General features: G+C 37.5%; 1 protein-coding gene across 1 annotated transcript in view; it reads right to left on the bottom strand.

Moving 5' to 3' along the window:
* The window catches only part of PCDH15 (protocadherin related 15), a 906,505-nt gene that overhangs the window by 604,984 nt on the left and 276,496 nt on the right, over positions 1-25,025 (bottom strand). Inside the window, 1 exon segment of the mRNA XM_035706656.2 lies at positions 21,033-21,098. Coding sequence (XP_035562549.1) covers positions 21,033-21,098 — 66 coding nt within the window.

The raw sequence follows: 25,025 nt of genomic DNA, 5'->3' as shown, positions 1-25,025 counted from the left end.
CTAGATTTTTTTTTCCTTTTTTTAAGGTTTTATTTATTTATTCATGAGAGACACAGAGAGAGAGTCAAAGACATAGGCAGAGGGAGAAGTAAGTTCCATGGAGGGAGCCCGATGTGGGACTGGATCTCAGGACGCTGGGATCACGCCCTGAGCCTAAGGCAGATGCTCAACTGCTGAGCCACCCAGGTATCCCTCGACATTTTTTTTTCTTAATAATATGTTATTTTATGAGCACTGCTTTGACAAAGGTACATGGTATGGAAAAATGAGAAGCTGACAATACTGCCAAGTGCATGTATTAGGTGTTCTTTATATTTATAAGGTATATAATAAATTGGCATGCATTTTGCTCATATGTTTCCTCCTCTCAGCTCCTTCATGTGGATATAGAATTGTTCCCATTTTATAGGTGAAGATGTTGAGGCACAAAGTAAGAAAGCTCCTGAGGAAGATAAGCCAGAGGAAGAGCCAGTATTGGGATGTGACAATGCGCCTCTAGAGTCTGGTGTTTAAAACACCACGTTAACCACCTGTGGTGGCAACTAATATCGTTTCCACCTGTCAAAGTCCCTTCCTCTCTGGAGGCCTCCGGTTCATCCTAGGAAAACTTAGGTAGTCATGCCGCAACTTTAGGACACAAACACTCGGTCTAGAGGAACAGTGGTTGTCTTACTGCTGGAAGTAGTAGCGCTGGACACAGCTGTTTCTACTCACCAAGCACCTACCATCTCCCAGGAGGATGATGGGAAGTTAGTTCATCTAATGCTCTTCACAATTATCCCCAATAAATAGCATATCTCCAGTGATATAACCGGGAGGATTAACTGTCAGAAAGATTAAAGAATTTCCCCCCACACCCTGCTGCTAGGAAACAGAACACCTGGAATTAAACCCCTACTGTATCTGAGTTAAAGAATCATCCTTCTTCCAGGGGTGGGTCCAGTGAAGAGCTAGTGTCATCACAAGTATGTCTATAGTACAGTTTTGTCATCTCTGGGAGCTGCACGGTGCACTGGATCCCCAGGACTCATTATGGGCAAGTTGCAGGTTCGTACCCTTAAACAACATCTCCCCCATTACCACACTCTCACCCCCTCCTTTTAAATGCCTGGTGACAAAGTATCTGTTCATGTTCGGTTTTTAAAGATTCCTCATACAAGTTTTTAAAGATTCCTCATACAAGTGATACAAGATTCCTCATATAGTATTTGTCTTTCTCTGATTGACTTAACTCACTTAGCATAATGTTCTCAAGGTCCAGCCATGTTATTGCAGATGGCAGGACTTCCTTTTTCCTCAAGGTTGAATAGTATTTAAATGTATATATACATATGTGTGTACATATGTACACACACACATATATGTAATATATACCATATACTATACATTACATCTTTATCCATTCATCTGGTGACAGACGCTTAGATCATTTCCATATCTTAGCTACCATGAATAATATGGCAATAAACATGAAACTGCATATATGTTCAATAATCTCTTTTTAGGGATCCCTGGGTGGCGCAGCGGTTTGGTGCCTGCTTTGGCCCAGGGCGCGATCCTGGAGACCTGGGATCGAGTCCCACATCGGGCTCCCGGTGCATGGAGCCTGCTTCTCCCTCTGCCTCTCTCTCTCTCTCTCTGTGTGTGACTATCATAAAATAACAATAATAATAATAATAATAATTTAAAAAATAATAATAATCTCTTTTTACTTCCTCTGTCTGGTTAGATATCCAGAAGAAAGATATCTGGGTAATATATGCGATAGTTCTATTTTAATTTTTTGAGGAACCTCCATACTGCTCCCCACTCCCCACAGTAGCTGAACCACTTTGTCATCCCAACAAGAGTGCACAAAGTTTCCCTTTTTTCACATCCTTGCCAACACTTGTCTCTGCTTGATCCTAGCCACGCTGACAGGTGTGAGGTGATAGCTCATTGTGGTTTTGATTTGTACTTCCTGATGATGAGTGATATTGGGCCTCTTTTCATGTAGCTGTTGGACATTTGTTTGTCTTCTTTGGAAAAATGTCTATTCAGGCCCTCTGCCCATTTTTAAAAATCAGATTTTTTTTTTTTTTTGGTTATTGACTTGTATGAGTTCTTTATAAATTTTGGATATCAATTCCTTATCCAAGACAAGGTTTACAAATACTTTCTCCCATTCGGTTAGGTTGCCTATTCATTTTGGTGACTATTTCTTTTGTTGTACAGAAGCCTTTTTTAAAAGATTTATTTATTTATGAGAGAGAGAGAGAGAGCACAGAGGGAGAAGGAGAAGCAAACTCCTCGCTGAGCAGGCCGCCTGACAGGGTGTTCGATCCCAGGACCCTGAGATCATGACCAGAGCCAAAGGCAGATGGTTCACCGACTGAGTCACCCAAGTGCTCCTTTGTGCAAAAGTTTTTAAAGTTGATGAAGTCTCACTTCTTTTTTTTTTCTTTTGTTGTTTGTGCTTTTGATATCATATCCAAACAAACAAAGAAAAACACTGCCAAGGCCAATGATGCATGGCACCAGAGGAACTTCTTCCCTATGCATCCTCCAGGGAATTATATGACGTCAGGTCTTACATTTGTTTTTGGTCAATTTCAAGTTAATTGCTGTGAGGAGTGTAAGACAAGAGTCCAATTCCATTCTTCTGCATGTAACTGTCCAGTTTTCCCAACACGACATGTTGAAGAGACTATCGATTCCCCCATTGGATGTATTTGGCTCCCTTATCAGTTGATGATATATTTGAGGGTTTAATTCTGGGCTCTCTATTCTGTTCCACTGATCGATGTCTCTATTTTTATACCAATATCATACTATTTTAATTGCTTTTAAATTGTTTTATTTACTATAGCTTTATAGTGTAGTTTGAAATCAGGATGTGCGATACCTCTGGTTTTGTTCTTTCTTATGGCTGCTTGGACGGTCTGCGGTCTTTTGTGGTTCCATACAAGTTTTAGGATTGTTTTTGCCATTTCTGTGAAAAATGCCCATGGAACTTTGATAGGGATTGCACTGAACCTATAGATTCAGTGGATAGAATGGATATTTTAACAATATTAATTCTTCTAATCCATGAACACAGGATACCTTTTCACTTGTTTGGGTCTTTGATTTCTTTTAGCACAGACGTAGTCTACATCGTGCAGATTTTTCACTTCCTGGTTATGTTTATTTATGGATATGTTACTGTTAGTGATGATATTATGAATGGGGCAGGGTTATTTCCTCTCAAGATTCTTCGTTAGTATATACAAATACAGTTGAATTCTGTGTATTTATTTTTATATCCTGCAACTTTACTGAATTCATTGATTATATCCAATGCCTCTTTTTTAAACAGATTCTTTGGAATTTGAATATACAAAACTGTATATTCAAAAACTTTTGAATATACAAAACAATATACAGTTTTGTATATTCAAATAATATACAAATTGACAAATAATGCCAATTTTATTTCTTTTCTGATTTGGATGCCTATCATTTTGTTTGTGTTGTTTTGTTTTGCCTGATTGCTCTAGCTAGAACTCCCAGTACTACGTTGAATAATAGTGGTGAGAATGGGCACCCTTGTCTTATTTCTGATCATTGAGGAAAGTTTTCGATTTTCCTCCATTAAGTATAATATTAACTGTGGGTTTGTTGTAGATGTGCGTTATTGTGCTGAGGTACATTCCTTCTGTACCTAATTGTTGAGAGTTTTTATCATAAAAAGATTTTGTATTTTGTCAAATGCTTCTATTGAGATGACCATATGATGTTTATCTTTCATTCTATTAATGTGATGTATCACATTTATTGGTTTGTACATGTTGAACCATCCTTGCATCCCAGGGACAAATCCCACTTGGTCATGGTGTGTAATCCTTTCAATGAGTTATTGAATTTAGTTTGTTAATATTTTGTTGACAATTTTTGCATCTATATTCATCAGAGATATTGGTCTATAGTTTTTGTTTTGTTTTGTTTTTTGTCTTGTAGTCCCATTGTCTGGCCTTGCTATTAGGGTCATGCTGGCCTCACAGAAAGAGTTTGCAAGTGTCCCTCCTCTTTAATATTTTAAAAGTTTGAGAAAAATTGGGATTGATTCTTCTTTAAACGTTTGGTAAAATTCCCCAGTGAATTCCCCAGTGAAATTCCCCATCTGGTCCTGAGGGTTTCTGTGTTGAGAAGTTTTTAATTACTAATTTAATATCCTTTGTTTTTATTGCTCTGTTCAGACTTACTTTCTTCCTGATTCTGTTGGTAGAATGTCTGATTCTAGAAAATTACCCATTTCTTCTAGGTTATCTATTTGTTGGTGTATAATTTATTCATAGTATTCACTTATGATTCTTTGTATCTCTATAATGCCAGTATCTTCTAGCATTTCTGATTTTATTTGGACTGTCACTCTCTTTTCCTTAGTCTCATTAAAAATCTGCTGATTTTTTGAGGGCACCCAGGTGGCCTAGTTGGTGAAGCATCTGCCTTCGGCTCAGGTCATGATCTCAGGGTCCCGGGATTGAGGCCCACATTAGGCTCCACGCTCAGTGGAGAGGCTACTTCTCCCTTTCTCTCTTCCTCTCCATCCTTTGTGCTCATTCTCTCTCTCTCTCTCTCTCTCTAATAAATAAATAAAATCTTTAAAATAATTTGCCAATTTTGTTTTTCTTTTTGAAAAACCAGCTCTTAGGGTTGGTGATTTTTCTCTATATTGTTTTCCCTCTATTCTTTAGTTGATTCCTTGTGCTAACTTTGAGCTACTTTGTTCTTTCTCTAGTGCCTTGAGGTGCAGAGTTAGATTTTGTGATTTTTCTGATGTTTTTATGTATCTTTCACTCTAAAATTCCTTCTCAGAACTGCTTTTACAGTGTCCCATAGGTTTAGATACTATGTATTCCCTTTTCCTTTCCTTTCCTTTCCTTTCCTTTCCTTTCCTTTCCTTTCCTTTCCTTTCCTTTCTTTCCTTTCCTTTCTCTCTTTCTTTCTTTCTTTTCTTTCTTTCTTTCTTTCTTTCTTTCTTTCTTTCTTTCTTTCTTCTTTCTTTCTTTCTTTCTTTCTTTCTTTCTTTCTTTCTTTCTTTCTTTTTCTTTCTTCTTTTTCCTTCCTTCCTTCCTTCCTTCCTTTCTTGGTATTTTTTTTAAATTTTCTTTTTAATTCCTTTGTTGACCTCTTGTTTACAATTGTATTTCTTTAGTCTCCATATGCTTGTACAAGTTCTAGCTTTCCTTCTGTGATAGACTTATTTTCATACCACTGCAGTATGGAAAAGATGCTTGATCTGATTTCAATCTTCTCAAATTTGCAAGGCATATTTTGTATCCTATCATCTGATCTTTCCTTGAGAATGTATAATATGCACTTAACAAGAATGTGCATCCTACTACTGCTGGAAGGAACATTCTAAAGATGTATTTTGGCCCGTGTGGTCTAATGTGTGTTCAAGTCCATTGTTTCCTTGTTGATTTTCTGTCTGGTGTATCCACTGTTGAAAGCAGAGTATTGAAATCCCCTACCGTTATTGTATTGTCCATTTCTCTCTTCATTTTTGTTAGTATTTGCTTAATATATTTAGGTGCTCCAATGTTGGGTGCATGTGTATTTATGACTGCTATAGCTTCTTTTTTAAAAAAGATTTTATTTATTTATTCATCAGAGAGAGAGAGAGAGAATGGCAGAGACACAGGCAGAAGGAGAAGCAGGCTCCATGCAGGGAGCCTGACGTGGGACTCAATCTAGGGTTTCCAGGATCACAACCTGGGCTGAAGGCGGCGCTAAACTGCTGAGCCACCAGGGCTGCCCTTGCTATATCTTCTTAATGGATTAATCTCTTTATCATCTTTGGCTTAAAGTTTAAATTGTGTCCAATATAAGTATTAGCTATCTTGCTTTCTTTTGGTTTCTACTTGTAGGGAATATCTTTTTCCATCCATTTACCTTGCGTCAATGTGTTATCTTGAGGCTGAAATAGATCTGTTGTAGGCAACATACAGTTGGACCTTGTATTTTATCCATCCAGCCACTCTGTCCCTTTGATTGGCAAATTCGATCAATTTCATGTAATAATTATTGATATTTAAGGACAAACTAAAGACATCTTATTGTTTCATGGATTTTTTTTTTTTACATGGATGTTTTGTATGTCCAATGTTTCTTTTTTTTTTTCCCTCTGTTTTATGCCTATCTTTGTAGATTGGTTATTTTCTGTTATAGTGTGCTGTTCCCTCTTCTTTGTCTTTTGGATCTACTCTAGTTTTTTGCTTTGTGGTTATAATGGAATCTACATAAAACATCTTACAGATAATTTAGTCCATTTTGAGCTGATAGCAACTTATCTCTGATCACTTATAAAGGATCCAGCCTTTTACTCCTCCCTGTTATATTACTTACATCACAATTCACCTCTTTTAATGCTGAGTATTTTTTTCAACAATTTATGCTACCTATAATTCTTTTTACTTCTTTACCTTTAACCTTTATATTTAGTTGTGTGGTTAATATACTGTCCTAATACAGAGTTTTCCTAAGTCTCAGTGTATATTTTCACTTTTATCTCTGAGTTTGTACTTTCATATCACTTTCATGTCACTGATTAGCATCTTTTCATTGCAGCTTGAAGAATTCTTTCAGCATATATTGCATGGCTAGTCTAATGGTGGTGAACTTCCCCAGTTTTTGTTTGGGGAAGTCTTTATTTCTCCTTTGTAAATGAAGGACAACTATGCAACATAAAATACCTTGACTAACATTTTTTTCCCCAACATTTTGAATGTGCCATTCCTCTCTCCTGTCCTATAGTTTCTTTTGGAAAATCTGCTGATAGCCTAGAGGGTTCTGTGTAGGTCCTATTCCCTTTTTCCCTGATCACCTTCAAGATTCTTTCTTCATCACTATGTACTGAAAATTTCATTATACTGTGTTTTTGAGAAAAAACATTGAGATAATAGGTGTTCTGGCAGCTTCATGGACTTGCATGTCCAAATCTTTCCCCAGGTTTGGTAAGTGTCAGCTTTTATTGCTTTATTCTTTCTTTCTTTTCTTTATTCTTTTCTTTCTTTTTTGGTCATTATTTCTTTAAATAGACTCTGCCCCCTTCTTCCTCTCTTTCTCTAGAGTCCTAATTATTCTAATATTTGTTATTCTTTGGATTTTGGCATTCTTATAGGCTTTCTTTGGTATTTTTGAATCTTATTTCCTGGGGCAGTCCCGGTGGCTCAGTGGTTTAGCGCTGCCTTCGGCCCAGGGTGTGATCCTGGAGACCCAGTATCGAGTCCCATGTCAGGCTCCCTGCATGGAACCTGCTTCTCCCTCTGCCTGTGTCTCTGCCGATCTCTCTCTCTCTCTCACTATGAATAAATAAATAAAATCTTAAAAATATATAAATTATTTCCCTTTTCTCTTACATATTATTTCAAATTTCCTATCCTATAAGTTACTTATTCTTCCTTCTGTCCAGTCCACCCAGATACTGATGCTCTGTTTTACTCTTCATCTCATTTGCTGAATTCTTCAGTTCAGGATCAGGATTTGTCTGGTTCTCTCTCTACCTCTCTTTTATTATCTCAATTTCTTTGGTAATGAACTCATTTTATCCATATATTTTACTACAGATTTCATTATATTATCTTTCTGATTTTTCTTGTACCTCACTGCTTTTCTTCAAAATTGCTACTTTAAATTCTTTATCAGTCACATTGCAATACTCTGTGCCTTTGAGCTTGGTGGTTGGAGAATTACTATTTTCTTTCTGTGATGCCATATTACCCTGATTTTTCACATTGCTGGGGTTGATGCCTGTCTGCTCTCATATTTGAAGCAGCTGATACTGCTTTAACTTTTTGCCCATGGCCTTCAGCAGATGCAGTGTTACATACTCTGGTGGTGTTCTTAGGTGAGCTTTTGTTTTTGTTTTGCTTTCTGTCTTTGCAAAAGTATATCTACTCCATTCTTCTTGTTCCCTCTTGTGGGCAGACTTTTAAGATTTTATATCTTTGGTTCTTCTAGTTTACCCAGCTGGCTATTAGAAACCTCTCCTTTGAATCCAGAAGATGGGGCTATAGCTCAAGTTTGTAGTTTGTCCTTGCCCACCAACCTTGGCCTGTGGCCTGTTTTCTCTATGTCCTTCCTGTTCACTGGGGCTCACTTTTGTGGGTCCACTTGAGAGCACATACAAGGAACCAACAGCACAGTGGAGGAGGTGTTGGTTTAGCATGGGTATTTTGGGGTTCCTGCAGACCCAATAGAAAGAAATCTGGGGGTGGAACTCCCAGAGGCTTGTGGGTGCACTGTTTGCTGAACACAATCCCTATGCCACCACCTGAAATTCTTTTTTTTTTTTTTTAAGATTTTATTTATTTGAAAGAAAGAGAGAGAGCATGGCTGGCGGGGGTGAGGTGGGGAGACAAAGAAGCAGGCTCCCTGCTGAGGCCCAAGACCCCAGGTTCATAATCTGAGTCCTAGGCAGATGTTTAATCCACTGAGCCACCCAGGTGCTCCACACCATGTGAAATTTCATCTGCCTCTTTTTCAATATCTTCCTTCCTCCAGTGGAGAGCTCCCTCTATATACTCCAGGAGCTGGAGGGGAGAAGTGGGCTTCTCCAGCCACATTCTGCTGGAGCTGGAGCAGCTGGGTTGTCACTTGCTGGTTTCCTTTTCCCTCTGTGGGAGAGATCACCTCCACTGGACCTACCAGCCTCTTTCAGTGTCTCCTTGAAGGAGAGGTGGATCCGGGAAGGTTTTTCTTACTGACTCTGCTACAATCAATTTTTTTTCTTCCTTCCTTTCCTCCTCGTCTTCCTCCTCCTCCTCCTCCTCCTCCTCCTCCTTTTTTTTTTTTTTTTTTCTTTTTCTCTCCAGTGATATGCTGGAGTCTCCCTTTGGGAAGACTAAGCTTCTATAGAGTCTCCCTTGTGCATGACTGCCAGCCCAGGACTGAACTCACTCCATTTTGTCCCCATAACAGGGAGAGGGCCTAGGCAGTAGTTTCTGACTCCACTGGTTCCACAGCCTGTGAGGGATTTGTCTGTACCTCACTGCCTGCACTGGTGGGTGAGGTTTTTCATTTTATACATGTTAACATTCTCTTATTTTTAAATATCAACACAACTATTTTCTAAGCCCAAAAGAAATGAGTCTCATCATTGGAGACATGCTCATGCAGGCAAAAAAGAACATTTGAAATTAAAAAGGAGAGAATATCCATCCTTATATGTGAACAGTGAATTGTGATTAGTGGTTGATTATTTTGAAAAATCTTAATGATAATAATGCTCTCAACTCTCCTAAATGGACAGGTAAGTGCCATTTAACTTTGATGGAAGCTGGTGTTTGGGGGATTCATGTTAATGATCCACTCAGTCAAAAATCAGAGTTGTTGTTTTTTTTTTTTTTAATGCCTGCAGGCATTTTGCTGCATTCTGGCATCATAGCAAAGAATCAAAGCAGATACACTCTTTGTTCTCATGAAACTTGCAATCTACTATAAGTGATCCTAATATTCCCCCTTTTGAGATAAAAGGTACTGTGGGTTGTTGTCAGAAAAATATTAGCCACAGGCTGACACGTTTCTCTTTCATGCTGTAGTTCCCCCAGCACATGGATTTATATTAACAATCTAACCAAATTCTTTTTTTTTTTTTTTTAAATTTATTTATTTACGATAGTGACACTCAGAGAGAGAGAGAGAGAGGCAGAGACACAGGCAGAGAGAGAAGCAGGCTCCATGCACCGGGAGCCCGACGTGGGATTCGATCCCGGGTCTCCAGGATCGCGCCCTGAGCCAAAGGCAGGCGCCAAACCGCTGCGCCACCCAGGGATCCCAATCTAACCAAATTCTATGTATTTACAGGGGATTCTCCTGGTTTCCCAACCAGTGGGTTACTATAAATATAATTATATGCCTTACTCACATGTTAAAACTCACACAAGACATTTCCCTCTCCTATACCAGGAGTATTTGTGCCATTCCCTTATGTCTATGTCGCAGTATGAAGAAAGGCCATCTTCCCAGAGCCTAATTTTAGCTAGTAGTCAATAATTTAAACACTAAAATTTCAGTTAAAGATGGACATACTATAGGAAGGAATGCTAATTCATGTTAGTACCTCAAATACAACCTAATATCTCAAAATATTAATTTAAGCAGCATGCTTTTATAAAACTAAAGCCCAAAAGATGATATATGAAGCTTTCTAAAAAAAAAACAAACAAAAAGAAAAAACTATAAGAATGTTTATAGTTTTTTATAGTTTCCTATCAATGTTTCATTCATTCACAATGCTAAAGTAAGGATTTCTAATCTAGAAATGCATAATGTGGGCACCTAAATTGGGATTATATGGGAAGATAAAAAATGATCCCTTAATTCAATTCCAAATTGCTGATATTTAGTTTCCTCCAAGTCAGATATCATTTTAGTTGTTTTGCCTCAACTTAAAAAAAAAAAAAAAAAGCAAGAAGTAGCATTAGGAAAAGAAAGAAAAGGATGGAGAAACACAATATTTTGTGAGGCTTAGCTGGCATTTTGAAACAAATTGAAATCAAATAATTAATTACTTCTCTTCTGGGACTCACCACAGATTTCCAAAAAACAAATGGATTTAAGTGACAAGAGCCTGTTCATCAGTGGGACATCATTTTAGAGATATCAAGACTCGAGGTATCAAAAGAATATTCAAATAATAGAAATAAAACATTCATTTTCATAATTGCTACTTGTCACAGCATGGAAACCTGGTAGAGGTATTAACTGCTCATTAGAAACATAAAAAACAGAAGAAACAGCCTTGCTTATAACAGTGCTGCATAGAGCTTATGTACTACAAAGAAATCTTAAACTGACTGTTTCTAAGATTCCAGACAAAGTCTCGAGGGTAGCAACTAAATTATTCATTTTATTTTTAATTTGTTTTGAATTCATTTATAACCTTTAGTCTGTTGCCAGTAAGAGCTCTTACATTGCTAAATAAACACTTTGAAGGATAGTAAATGAACCCTGTAGAGAAACTTGGGAGGATAATTTGCTTTGCACACCTCGACTGGTAGCTCTTCCTTTCCTAGGTAAAACCATTTTAAGAAGTAATCCCCTTAACAAAACACATGTGCAAAAATTCAAATACCTGTTTTGTAGATTTGTAAATTTGCAAAAGCAATCAAACAAGAAGAAAAATACTCGCAAAAGCAAGACCAGGGAAAAGAAGATTGTCTTGGAAAGAGTGTTGTTTCCAGCTTGTCCTGAGTTAAGAAGGAATGTTCAGTGCTAAGCAGCTAGCACTTGAGACCTAAGAATTAAGAATTACTGGATGGCAAAATGTGGAACCTAGAAAATAAATATAAGAAATGATACCGCACCCACCCCCAAAAAACAAACAAACCAAACCAAAAAAAAAAAAAAAAACAAAATCCAAAAACAACAGAAACAATAAACCAAAGAAATAAAAACAAAAACAATCCCAAAACCAAAAAAACTTGCTTCGGTCACCAGTGGCAATTACTGTGAGCAGATTAACAAGAAAGCACCTTTATTGTATTAGCATATCTACACGTTCTGTTTAATAATCTTATATGTAATTCAACCATGCTGAATCTAGCATAATGAGGCATAGCTGTGACGATCCCCCAAATCTTTTATGATTGAAGACAACTAAGAGATTCATTTTTTTTATTTGTTCTAAGGAATAAACTATGTACCATTTGCTTAAACTGCGTCCTGTGATACAGATCTAAAGACTAGCTCTAGTGCATCCTTCACAGTCTTAGGAAGTAGCTCTCGATGAAGGGATACTGAGCCCTTTCATGCTCACTAATCCACATAGCACACTTACAAGCACATGTAATTCCAGTTAGAAATACACGACATTTGAACATTTGTCTTGAAAACTGCCATCGGGGTTATTTTAAGTCTAAGAAATGTCTCGTATCATCCAGGTTACTGTTTCATAACCTCCACAATGTCCATTGCTCTATCCAGAAATCAGAGTACTTACCACTTCAGATTCCCAAGTCCTAACAGAGAAGAAAGCCCAAAGCCCTGCTGTCTCAGTAACAATCAATAATCTAGTGGCCAATATTTGATCATAAGGAACGGAAGAAATCAAAGGACCATGCATGACTCAGGGAAATTTAGGAAGAAAAGTCTTTGGGGTGCAATTAAGCCTAAGGAGAGCTCCCATGTGGAAGAACAGATGTGGACATTTTTAGAAGGGCTCTGGCAGACAATATCCCCAGGAATTAAACTTTGGTGCTTCTTCTCTCCTAAAGTTCCTAAATAATTTCCATTAGTGACTCACTCCCTGATTAAATTAAAATCATGTAACCTAAGTGTGAAGAGTGCCTTGGAGACACAGAGAAAATCCAAAGCTAAGTCCCCTTCTGGATGGTGCTTCTCCCATGTAGCAGAACCTGTCTTTTACATCATCCTAACTCAATTTTCTCAACTTTGTTGCCTAAATTAAAAGTCCAGATATCAGTGGCCACACACAGGTGTGTTTTGTTTGGCTTATAAAGGCAAACAAAATTTAAATGAGAATGACATCTTAAATATACAGAATTCCCTATTCTTCTGACAAAAATTAAAAAAATTAAAAAAATTTAAAAATGGAGGGTCTTCTTTTCTGCATGGGTACAAGTGAATAGAAACTGATACACTTCCCCTCCTCATTCTTACCGGCCACCCCTGGCCCATGGCCTGAATTCCAATAGTCTAGGCAAATAAAATCAATACCATCTTCTGCCATTTGCCTAATGTCTTAGAAATTAGACACTCTATAGAAAAAAAAGGCTCATGATAACAGCATCATTTGGGATTGTGTTTGTATGAGTATGACACAATTCAATTCTATATAATTCAGATTTATTAAACATGTGATTAAAATAAAGGATTTAAACAACAAGGAAAAATACAATTAGAATAGATTTTTTTTCCTTAAAGGTACTTTTCACCTCCTTAGAGCCCAGGGGTTATTTTCCACTAATCTTCTCATCATTGTTAATAACATTAGCATTCTGAAATTTAAACAGTAAATGATGGGCTGCTAGCTTTCACAGAGTTGCCTTCCTCATACCAAGTGTCCTGGCTTGCTGGCCTTTCTGAAGTCCACCTACTTTGTGCATTTCTCCCACCCTCTGTTTTAAGGTCCTTCCAGCAACCCCACTGCATATCCGGTGCTAGTCAACAAACAAGCAAAGAAAGATCATTAATGGGCTGCAATGTACGATTTAATGTCAATAGAATTCTAGCTAACTTGAGGAAATAAGTAACAACCTATTTCCTTAATGCTTAGTAACTTTTCTATTTACTTATCATTTCACGGTTACATATACAGGAGGTTTGCAGCTGCTGACCTTTTAGAAAATGACTCTAGCACAAATGAAAAGAAGTAGGATGCATCATTGCATAGATAGCTTCACCAGAAATGAGCAGAGCCAAATTGTTTTCTCTTATGACAGTTGTCTGATAGGCACAATAAAAAGAGGATTAAAATACATGAGGAATTGGACATGATTTTTTTTTTTTTTTTTACATCAACATAGGTCTGACATTGGCAAATGCATTTTGGATAGTTTTCATTGAACTCTTTCATAATTTATGGAAAAAAATCTCTTTCCTCATATCTGGGTACATCTTACACTGGAAATAGCTAAGAACGACTTGATGAAGACTGGAGAAAGGAAACAATAAGATGACAATAAAGAAATCCGTGACCATGACTTCGATCCTATGCAACATTTACCAGCAATCTAGCCAGACAACCACTAATGTCATATAAAATATATAATGTCTTTGGCAGTTAAGAATCAAGTTAGAATGTTATAAATTATAGAACAAAAAAAAAATATTTTCCTATTTATCCAGAAAACACAAAAGTGCCATATTTGGCTAAAATCGATTGCTTGATGTCATCATTGATCATACTTCATAACTCCATAGAAACTATTAGTCTTACTTCAAGATTTGATAAGCTCATGCAGTCATCTGTTAATTTACCCTAATCTTTGCAGAATTTCTATCATTGCTACAGTTGCTATGTTTCATAGTATACAGTATGTAATTGGCTGCAAAAACTCATATTTTCTTTTGTTTTATTTTTTTTTATTTCTAAAGATTTTATTTATTTATTCATGAGAGACACAGAGAGAGGCAGAGACATAGGCAGAGGGAGAAGCAGACTCCCTGCAGGGAGCCCTATGTGGGACCCAATCCTAGGACCCCGGGATCATGACCTGAGCAAAGGCAGACGTGCAACCACTGAGCCACCAAAGCATCCCTCTTTTGCTTGTTTTAAGTGTACCTTTTAATTTTTCCATAGTTCAGACATAGAATTATCCTGGGACCTGGTGATGAAGACATCAAAGAAAGAGATAAACACCGCTTACATTAGCAATGAGACCACAGTGCACAAAAGAGATGGGGTAAAATGCCTACATAAAGTGGTGGTTTAAAACAAACATTTCAAACTAGCTCTCTCATAAGACATAATCACTAAATTCTTCCCTTGTTTTCATGAGTAAACCTCTATACAATTTTTCAAAACGTAATATCTTAGAAGGCATCTTGTAATTCAGATTTTTTTAATATGTACGTGATTTACGTAGGCAATACTCAGTTATTATGTCCCTTATCTGAATTAACCAAATAGTTATTTATCATAGAACTGAGAGAGAGACAGAGACAGAGACAGAGACAGAGACAGACAGGAACAGTGAGACAGATAATTAAATCTAGGGACATATAAAACCACCGTTCTAGTTTTGGCACTCTGAAATAAGCCAAGGAAAGGCCCGGCTAAGAATTGCAATGTTTAACAACATTTCTTTAAATATTTACACAAGCCAAGGAATCTATGAAAACAATTATTGAAACATCTTGCATCTACTAGGCAGTCCCAGGAGTCATGGCTTCTAGGGAGTCTCTCGCTTTTCCTGAAAAGAACACAGTCATCCCAGCTGCCTGACACCTGCCATCTAGATTCCTCAGTAGGTTCTCTCTCTCGTGAATATCTCCTGCAGTCTCACATCTGTGGTTCTCTTCAGCTTCTACCATGGGCTATTCTATAAAGAGTCTACTCTTTTTCTTCTGATCGTAAAAACCTTCAGCCAGTTTAGATTCTTTTGTTTTTTATAGAATGAAAAAGAATGAGTAAAAATAGATAAAATGGGTGGTTCTGGACACTTGAATGTCAAAGATTTTCATCGCATCACACTTGGTTTAAACTTTGGGAATTTTCATTAAAACATGTTAGTTACTCGAAGATTTTTTTTTCTGTCCATGAGTGCAAGACCTCTTTTACTAGTCATGTGTGCAATTCCACTTGGGATTGTTTGGAGGTGTGCAGGGTGGAGTCTGACTAATTCTTTCCTATTAACTAAAGTATATGTAATTGACAGTCATAAGGGGAAAAAAAACCCATCAACATATAAATATAACCTCCTCTTCCTCCAAGTCTAGTAGTTTGGGAAATGGAAGGAAAAGAATTCTGAGGAACTTGAATACCCCCCTACCATAACTGTTTCAAGTGAAGGACCAATCTCTCCATCCCTTCCATCCCTCCCCTAACTACATACTTGGACTAAAGCAGTTCTGGGGAAGGAGCAACCAACTAAAGTCATCACTCCTGTGTTTTACCTCCTCTACCTTCCAGGAAGCATGTAGGGATCTATAAAATCCTCAACCTCACTAATACCCTGGCTGTGGAATGTTCCCTGAGAACCAAAAGGGAACTTCCTCATTAAGTCATCTGTGGCTTTCTTTGTTGGCTGCTACTTTCAAACTCTAGAGACCTAGACCATTTTATTACACTATACCCCAAAATAAATTCAAAGTGGATTAAAGACCTAAATATGAGACCCAAAACCATAAAATTCCTAGAAAAGAACACAGGCAATAATTTCTCTGACATCCTCTGTGGCAACATATTTCTAGATATGTCTTCTAAGCCAAGGGAACTAAAAGCAAAAATAAAGTATTGGGACTACATCAAAAGGAAAACCTTCTACACATGAAGGAAATAATCAAAAAAAAAAAAAAAAAACAGAAAACCTACTGAATGAGAGAAGATATTTGTAAATAATATATCCAATACAGTGTAGTATCCAAAATACTTAAAAAATCCAATTAAAAAATAGGCAGAAGATATAAGCAGACATTTATCCCAAGAAGGCATCCAGATGGCCAACACACACATGAAAAGATGGTCACCATAATTCATCATCAGGGAAATGCAAACTAAAACCACAATAAGGTATCAGCTGATATGCATCAGAATAGCTAAAATAAACACACACACGTGCGCGTGCACACACACACACACACACACAAGAAACAACAGATGTTGGCGAGGGTGTGGAGGAAAAGGAACCCTCATGCACTATTGGTGGGGATTAAAACTGATGCAGCCATAGTAGGAAACGGTATGGGGATTGCTCAAAAAATGAAAAATAGAATTACCATGTGATTCAGCACGTGGATTAATATTTCACTATTGACTCTCTACCCAAAGAATACCAAAATGTTAATTCAAAAAGACAAATGCACCTGTGTGTTTACTGCATAGTTCAAATACAGAAGTAACCCAAGTGTGCCCTGATGGATGACATAAAGATGTGGTATACATACAATGGGATATTTCTCAGCCATAAAAAAATGATGGATCTAGAGAGTTTAATGCTAAGTGAAATAAGTCAGAGAAAGATAAATACCATATGATTTCACTCATGTGGAATTTAGGAAACCAACAAGCAAACAAAAGAAACAAAAAAAATCACTCTTATTTGTAGAGAACACACTGATGGTTGGCAGAGGGAAAGAGGCTGCGAGGATGGGTTAAATTGATGGTGGGAATTAACATTATTTTGATGAGTCCTGAGTAATGTATAAAAGAGCTAAATATCCCCTGAATCTAATATAACTATATGTTAATTATACTATTTTTAAATTATTTTTTTTAAAAAGCACCCCTCCATGTCTTTTATGGTTTAACAGCTCTTTCCTTTTCACACTGAATTTGTCTGGATATACCAGTTTATCCATTCACTTACTAAAGGACACCTAGGTCACTTCCAAGTTTCAGAAATCAGAGATAAAGTTGTTATAAACAACCACCTGTAGGCTTTTGTGTGGACATAAGTTTTCCAGAAGGGATTTTTAGATACTTTCATTTTACTGAACAAGAGACTACGTCCTAGGTCTGTTTCTCTGTATGTGTTCTCCTCTCTAAATGTAATTACACACTGAAAAGTTTCTACATACGGGCTCGTGAGTCTTCAGGTGGTTGGTCAGGAGCCACTGTGTGTCTATTTATGTGTTGACTTTCCATCCTTAAAACATAAGCTGATTTTCCAACAGTTTTGAAGAAAATGAACTCCTGGTTCAGATCACGGGTGAGATAACGAATCTGTTATCAGTATGCTATTGAGAATAATGATCAAAGAGGGGAAGCATCTAATAGGGCCCAGACTCACAAAGAAGTTTATGGATCTCCACCGGTTACAGTTTTAATTCTTTCACATATACATGTCTATGCAGATGCATTTAGCATAAATGCTAAGTATTTGAATGTACACATTTACAAAGAGGAAGTGTTCCCATCCCATAGAGTCTAAAAATTATGAATTATGTAGATGAGTGTGACAAATAACGGACATTATATAAATGTACTACAATATAAGAAAATGAAGTATAATTAAAAAAAAAAAAAAAAAACCTAAGCTATTGGGCAGCCCTGAGTGGCTCAGTGGTTTAGTGCCACCTTCAGCCCAGGGTGTGGTCCTGGAGACCCAGGATCGAGTCCCACATCAGGCTCACTGCATGGAGCCTGCTTCTCCCTCTGCCTGTGTCTCTGCCTCTCTCTCTCTCTCTCTGCGTCTCTCATGAATAAATAAATAAAATCTTAAAAAAAAACCTAAGCTATTAAAAGCTGTACTTTAGTGGGTGATCTACTTTAGTAGATTATTTACCTATAGACATCAATAAAGTAAACCAAAGGCAAGTTGACATGCAATGAACTTACTATCTTGGCTTAATAAAGGATTTGCTCTGCCTTATTTTTTTTTTTTTTTTACGATTTTGCTTATTTTATTTGAGAGAGAGAGAAAGCACACAAGTGGTGGGGAGGGGCAGAGGGAGAAGGAGACAGAGAGAATCTCAAGCAGACTCCATATTGAGTGTAGAGCCTGATGGGGGGGCTCTAATTCATGACTCTGAGATCATGACCTGATCCAAAACCAAGAGTTGGATGATTAACCAATGGAGCCACCTAGGCACTCCTCTGCCTTTCTTTTAAGAAGTCCCAGAACCTTTAAAATTGATGTGTATTTTATTGGTAAAATTAATATCCCCCTTTATTACAACCAATTAAAAGATTCAGAGAAAGAGAAATTAAGAGCGTTTAAGAGCAGGGTCAGAATTAACTGTCTTATTGGAAGTTTCATAGATTGCTTGAAGAAAAATATGAAACACATTTTCATGCATTGCTTCCTTCGGATTTTCAAGACAAGGATGACTGCACACTACATTATAATCTCTGGCAGAGGTTCACTTGATCATCATATTTTTAGAAACTTAATGTAAAATAAAAATGCAAACATTTAGTCTCTAGACAAGTATTTATATTTCTCAACTCAAACGAATTTGGCAGGATGCTGAGGAGTTGGCAGTTTCTACAAAATATGCCAATTAAAGAACACAACGTTACTACACTGTATCATGTCACATTCTTCTAAAACACAAATATTGAACGTTTACCACATGCACCATAAAGCACTCTATGGCATATCTCTGCAGAGCTCCTGGTCCTTTGAAAAGTGGGATGCATCATAACAAGGAGGTAAAATATCATCATTACTGTGGATATTATCACCTGTTTGGCAAAACAAGCCTTGTATAGCATCACATACTAAAACAAAATTATTTAGCAAGAACTGTTTTAGTTTAACTCTACTTATAGGTTCAAGTTAAGTCGTGAACAATAAAGAAACTAAAATAGAGAGTGTGGCCTTCAATCATTTTTTATTTTCTTTTTAGTCTCTGCTTAAAAATTCAAACTATCTTCCTTATAGAACATTTAGAAAATACAGATTTGTTTTTGAAATATAGATTTGTATTTGAAAAATAGTTAATGATAGATAAACCACAATTTTCTACATGTGGGACAGAAAATTTTCTGTATTTTTTTCATTTTCTGTAGACCCACATGAAATTTACTTCCAATTTATCCAAATGCTTCATAATAACTTGTTAACTGTATATGCTTTCATGCTCAGTGAAGACTGGCTTTTTTAAAAAAGATTTTATTGGGCAGCCCGTGTGGCTCAGTGGTTTAGCGCTGCCTTCAGCCCAGGGTGTGATCCTGGAGACCTGGGATTGAGTCCCACATCAGGCTCCCTGCATGGAGCCTTCTTCTCCCTCTGCCTGTGTCTCTGCCTCATGCTCACTCTCTCTCTCATAAATAAATAAAATCTTTAAAAAAAAAAAAAGATTTTATTTATTTGTTTGTTTGGGAGAGAGCACTTGAGAGAGTGAGCATGGGGTGAAGAAGGGCAGAATGAGAAGCAGACTCCCTGCTGAGTGGGGAGCCTGGCAGTGGGGCTCAATCCCAGGATCCTGATATCACGACCTGAGCTGAAGGCTTAATAGACTGAGCCACCCAGGCACCCTTACCTCGCTCTTTAAAAAATAATGAGAACACCCAAGTTTTTGTGATTTTTTTTAATGTTGCTAAAATTTATTATAGATAACTAATTTTGTTTAAACAGAGGCCACAATGCTATGGACATTTTTGTCTGATTCCAAAGCATATGCAGGAAGAAAAAAAAAAAAAGCCAACTCTTCTAAGGAGTAAAGGAATGCCTCTAAACACTGCACAATAAAGGTATCACATATGTCATACAAGCCTTCAAAATATATGTAGGTTAAATTCCAGGAAAAAAAAATAACATTCTCTAATAATCTGCTTGATGTCATTTCTTTTAAAATTATATATATATACACACACATATATATGTATATATATAATTGTATAACTTTTATATATCTTATAAATTTTATATATAATATATATTATATATTTATATATAAATATATATATATATATTATATATATAATTATATATTATGTATAATTTATTTGTATTTTATAAATTTTTATGTATTTTATGAATTTTATATATCATATAAAACTCTAAGACAGACTTTTTCAAACAGATGGAAAGCACAAATGGAACAGACCCAATGGAAGGTCCATTACAGAATTCATAGACAAACTGAGCCTTAGAGCACACTCGCACACTTAGAGTATTTTGAAGTAGAAACAAGGAGTCCAGAGATACCATTTACTGCAGCCTAACAGAAGAGAAGAATCTGTGAACGCTTTCACATTAAAGATAAAAGAGGCTAGGAGAGAGTTGTAGAACAAAGCATCAATTGTATTTATTTTGGTTTTGATAAGGAAAAGGACTTCTTGAAGAATGTAATATGGATTCGGTATTAGTTGCTAATTATGCCAGACAACCTGTACCAACACTCGAGCTTCTTCCTCTGCTCTCAGGCCTGTTGTCAGGTTCTCTGTTCCCAAGAATTTTCAGTTTTCCCATCAACCACCCCCAAATCACCATGCCTAGGGGCTATGGGGCTTAATCCTCACCAGGTTGCCACCAGTGTAGGCTGGTGGTGGAAGGCTTACCTTCAGTCCACTTCTTCTGGAGGAACGCAGTGTGTCCTACTCAGGTGACTAGATGTTTGCATGAGAGTCAACTCAACCTATTGACAAAGAACAGCCCCCGCCATATCTGGATGTACTCCTGGACTGACCCTGGGTATAATATTCCTTTTACAATCAAGAGCAAACAACCTTTCTAGTCACGGAGAAGGTTCTTGTTTATTATCCAGGTAAAGCATTTCCAGCATATGGCCTAATTTAAACTCCAACAGGGAAGACGTTAAGGGAGTACTCTTTGTGGATTTGGGTTTCAGCCTTCACTTCCACACGTAACAGATCTAGGATTAAAAGGAGAAATCCCTCTCAGCCAAGTCGTTGGGAAAACACGAAGCTCACTTACCATTCCGACTCTCTTCATCGATAGCAACTATGGTCGCTGGCGGTCCTCCCCTAGCTAGTTTGCAATCTAAAGAGAGAAAACAACCAAAGGTAAGAAGGAACGACCACAGGGACTCACCCTGAGATGAAATTCATTGAGATACGTGTTGATGCTTAAAAAAGCAAAATCCTACCATCAAATCAATATGAATCATTACTTTACTTTGAATATTTTTTTAACCTAAAGACATGTTCATGAGAACCACAAAGATTCCTTACAATGTCATAACACAATCACTTTGTACACCACAAAACTACTCGAATCTTACTGAGAAAACACCAGCACAGACCACTTGAGAGCAGAGGTCCTTCAGGACAGAGATAATGGGATGGTAATTTAACCCAAAGAAATAACATAAAGGAATGATTAACAAGGATAAATTGTAATTAAAGCTTCACAACAGAAACAAACATAATTGGACTTTAATTGTGATAAAGGGTCTAATTAAAGGGAGTGAATAGAATTTTAATAATGTTCTAAAGAGAATAAAACAAAGACAGACAAGCAATGTTCATGAGGTTGTTTGGCATTTTTATTTTTGTCATCTTACCCTCATATTGCCAGTCTGGAGTCAAAAGTATAGAGTCATCAATGGAAGCAGATCAGAAAAATGGAAGAAAGAAAGGAAGAAAGAATATATGTATATATTTAGTGTGGATTGAAAGATATAAATAGCACTATATAACAACAGATACATCACATAATGACTTGTGGAAAAGAAATACATAGAAACCTTCTATCAGATTTTCCCATCCTAATGTCATATTAACAATTAACTTGATAATATACGTCATTAGCATCTCCAAACTTTATTATGGATAGACTTGAAAATACTATAAAGCCCATTTATATGTTTCCTGTGAAAAGGTAAATACAAAATCCTTGTGAACAGTCTATCATCCCTCGGCCGAACGAGCCTTAAGGATAGTGCCTGCCAATCGCTGCTAATACCTTGTCAAGAATCTCATGATGATGAACATATAAATAGTACAATGAGCTATAGTATCCATAATAATTAACCTGTGAAGGCTTGGCCTGCGAGATGTCAAATGTACACTTCTGAGGCATAAAGTGACCCCCAAGGAGGTATCCTCAGTGAGCCTGATGGGGTCGTGTGATGCAGCTCCATGTCCATGGCACACTCCCTGCGGCTGCAGCATAAACCAGATTTGCTTAAAGCCACCCAGGTACGTGTGTTATTTGGAAGATCCCAAGTTTATTTATTCATGCATTCATTTGTTCATTCACTCATTCGAATCCTATTTATTATGCACAGGTACATGAACAATAAAGCCTTTGGAAAACACTGTTCTATACTGTAAGGAACATGCTCTCTCATGGGAAGCTTAATCTCAGAGATCTCCGGGGTTTTTCTTTGCATCCTTATCAATATTCAAGGAATTCCAAGTCACAACATTTTTAGATCTAAAATATCTCATACTCTTTACACTCCTCCTCCTTCCTCTACCCCCAACACATATTTTTTGTCACCCTTACTCTTGCAATGATTCCCTCACCACCTCCCAGAAGCTTTGTTATCACTCTGTTTTCATCTTTTTTTTTTTTTTTTTTTTAGATTTTATGTATTTATTCATGGGTGACACAGAAAGAGGCAGAGACATAGGCAGAGGGAGAAGCAGGCTCCCAGCGGGACTCAGGGACTCCATCCCAGGACCCTGGGATCAGGACCTGAGCCAAAGGCAGATGCTCAACCATTGAGCCACCCAGATGCCCCCGTGTTCATCTATTCATCCCATGAGAATTACTTCCATGCTCCCAAATCAAAGGTAGAATAATGGTACTTTTCTGCACAAAACCTTGTATATTTCCTTTGGAGTAAAGGAAACTTTCATAGGATACCATTTAAAGCTCTTCAAATCTAAATGGTTTAAGATAATGTTTCAAAAGATGTCGGGTGTCAACACGGTTTACATACAATTAGGCTTGTGGCCTTTGAGGTATATCAGAGCCCTCACTCTTGCTGAGCCATACTTTATATGTTTAGGGAAGTTCTGTTACCTGAATTCATTTCTACCTCTCTTCTGCCCAGCAAAGCTCTGCAACTATTGGTAAATTGAGATTTCTCCTATTTCATCGAACTTGCCCACATCCCCATTCAGAATCTGTCTTTCACTTCATGTTATCGCAATATTTTTTTTCATCTAGTTTTGTAGCCCTCTATACATTCGAGCATTAGTCATCCACTTAGTCAGATTTTTTTAGATGAATTACTCTGTGCTGAACATGGGAATACAAAATCAACAGCTCCGCTCTTTAAGGGTCTCAGGTGAAAAAGGTTAGAGACCAGCTACAACAAAGATGCATAAACAACCACACGGGTGTCGTACAATGCGGTCTATGTGGAGGCAATTCCTTAATCAGTTCACTGATGCCATAAATGATTAAAAGCAAAAAGAGACAATGCATGGGGAGAGTGGAAATGGGATATGCAAACAGGTAGAGGCCATTTGTGCAGAAGACAATAAAGGAAACCTGACCGGTTCTTACCAGAAGCAGTTCTCGCATTACCAAACATCTCTCCTCTTTGTCCTTTAGAGAGTAGTTACTTTTCCAGACTATTCCTTCACCAGTTGGGTATCATTAAATGTGTGCATACCCTTTCTCTGCTCATCTAAGCCAAGTGTGACTCCCCACCTCCCAGCCCCCTCCCTAACCCCCTCGCCCCTCCACGTGGTCCATGCTTTAGCCGCCACCAACCCAACTCATGTTTGCGGTGCCATCTGCTCAAATGCCTTTCCTCCTCTTTCTCTCTGGCTTGACTTCTTTTTTTTTTTTTTTTTAATTTTTTTTATTTATTTATGATAGTTAGAGAGAGAGAGGGAGGCAGAGACACAGGCAGAGGGAGAAGCAGGCTCCATGCACCAGGAGCCCGATGTGGGATTCGATCCCGGGTCTCCGGGATCACGCCCTGGGCCAAGGGCAGGCGCCAAACCGCTGCGCCACCCAGGGATCCCTCTGGCTTGACTTCTATTTCTCTTTTCAAAAACCTGGCATCTCTCTTCCAGAAAATCTTCCTTGTCTTTAGTCTAGATCAAAATAATGCCTCTCACTGTATTCCTCGGTGCACACTATGTTCCACTGGGTAAATGACACCACTGTACAGATGGGTGTGTCTTCCTCACAAGAACTCTTTCAGAGCAAATTGCCATCATATTCATCTTAGAACATTAGTAACCATCATATTTATCACACGCAATCTTAGCAACCAATTCTTAAGAGATGGTCTTAACAGAATGTGGTTGATTTTTCCTGAACTGCAGTTTCCCCAGCTAGAAACTCTCATTTGAACATCTTCCTTGAGAGCTGCCCAGAAGTCTCCCTTCTCACTGCGTCCTCACCAATGTAGAGGCTCAGCTGTGGTTCCTCCCATTCAGCTTGCATCAGGAGACTTTCCCTAAGTTTTCCTCTTCCAGCAGCCTCCACGTTCCTCCAACCCCAGTAAGATATTCTCATATCTAACAAATACTTTATTTATTTGAGATCAAACCCAAAGTGATCTAATTTTTTAAAGACTGACAACGTTAATGAAGAGAGATTAGTCAGATATCTAAAAATAATCCATTAATAACATTGTTCACAGCAGCTAAAATGTTTGTTTTGGAATGATGCGTTCATGAAAGTGTGATTAATTAGTTTTGAAATGTACAAAAATATTTTCATTAATGAAGTATATTCAGACTTGTCTTGAAAAGAAAATAGTTTTGGATGGGATAGTCAGGGTTGTGCGGTGTATGCAAAATTTCCAAATGGGCATCAAAATGAAGACTAGAAAGCAGATTGGGGGCTGGATGATAGTGTTCTCTACGGCCTGTGGATAATTTGTCTGCCACATGAAAAGCAGGTTAGCTGATGACTCTTGAACCTTGGAAATGGACTTCCCTAATCTATTTAATTTCATCCTTGACTGTCCTGGTTAAATCACAAATTCATTGT

The sequence above is a fragment of the Canis lupus genome, chromosome 26 (assembly GCF_003254725.2).
Source record: "Canis lupus dingo isolate Sandy chromosome 26, ASM325472v2, whole genome shotgun sequence".
NCBI lineage: Eukaryota > Metazoa > Chordata > Mammalia > Carnivora > Canidae > Canis > Canis lupus.
The sequence above is the reverse complement of the archived record's forward strand: the minus strand, read 5'-3'. Positions and strand labels throughout refer to the sequence as shown.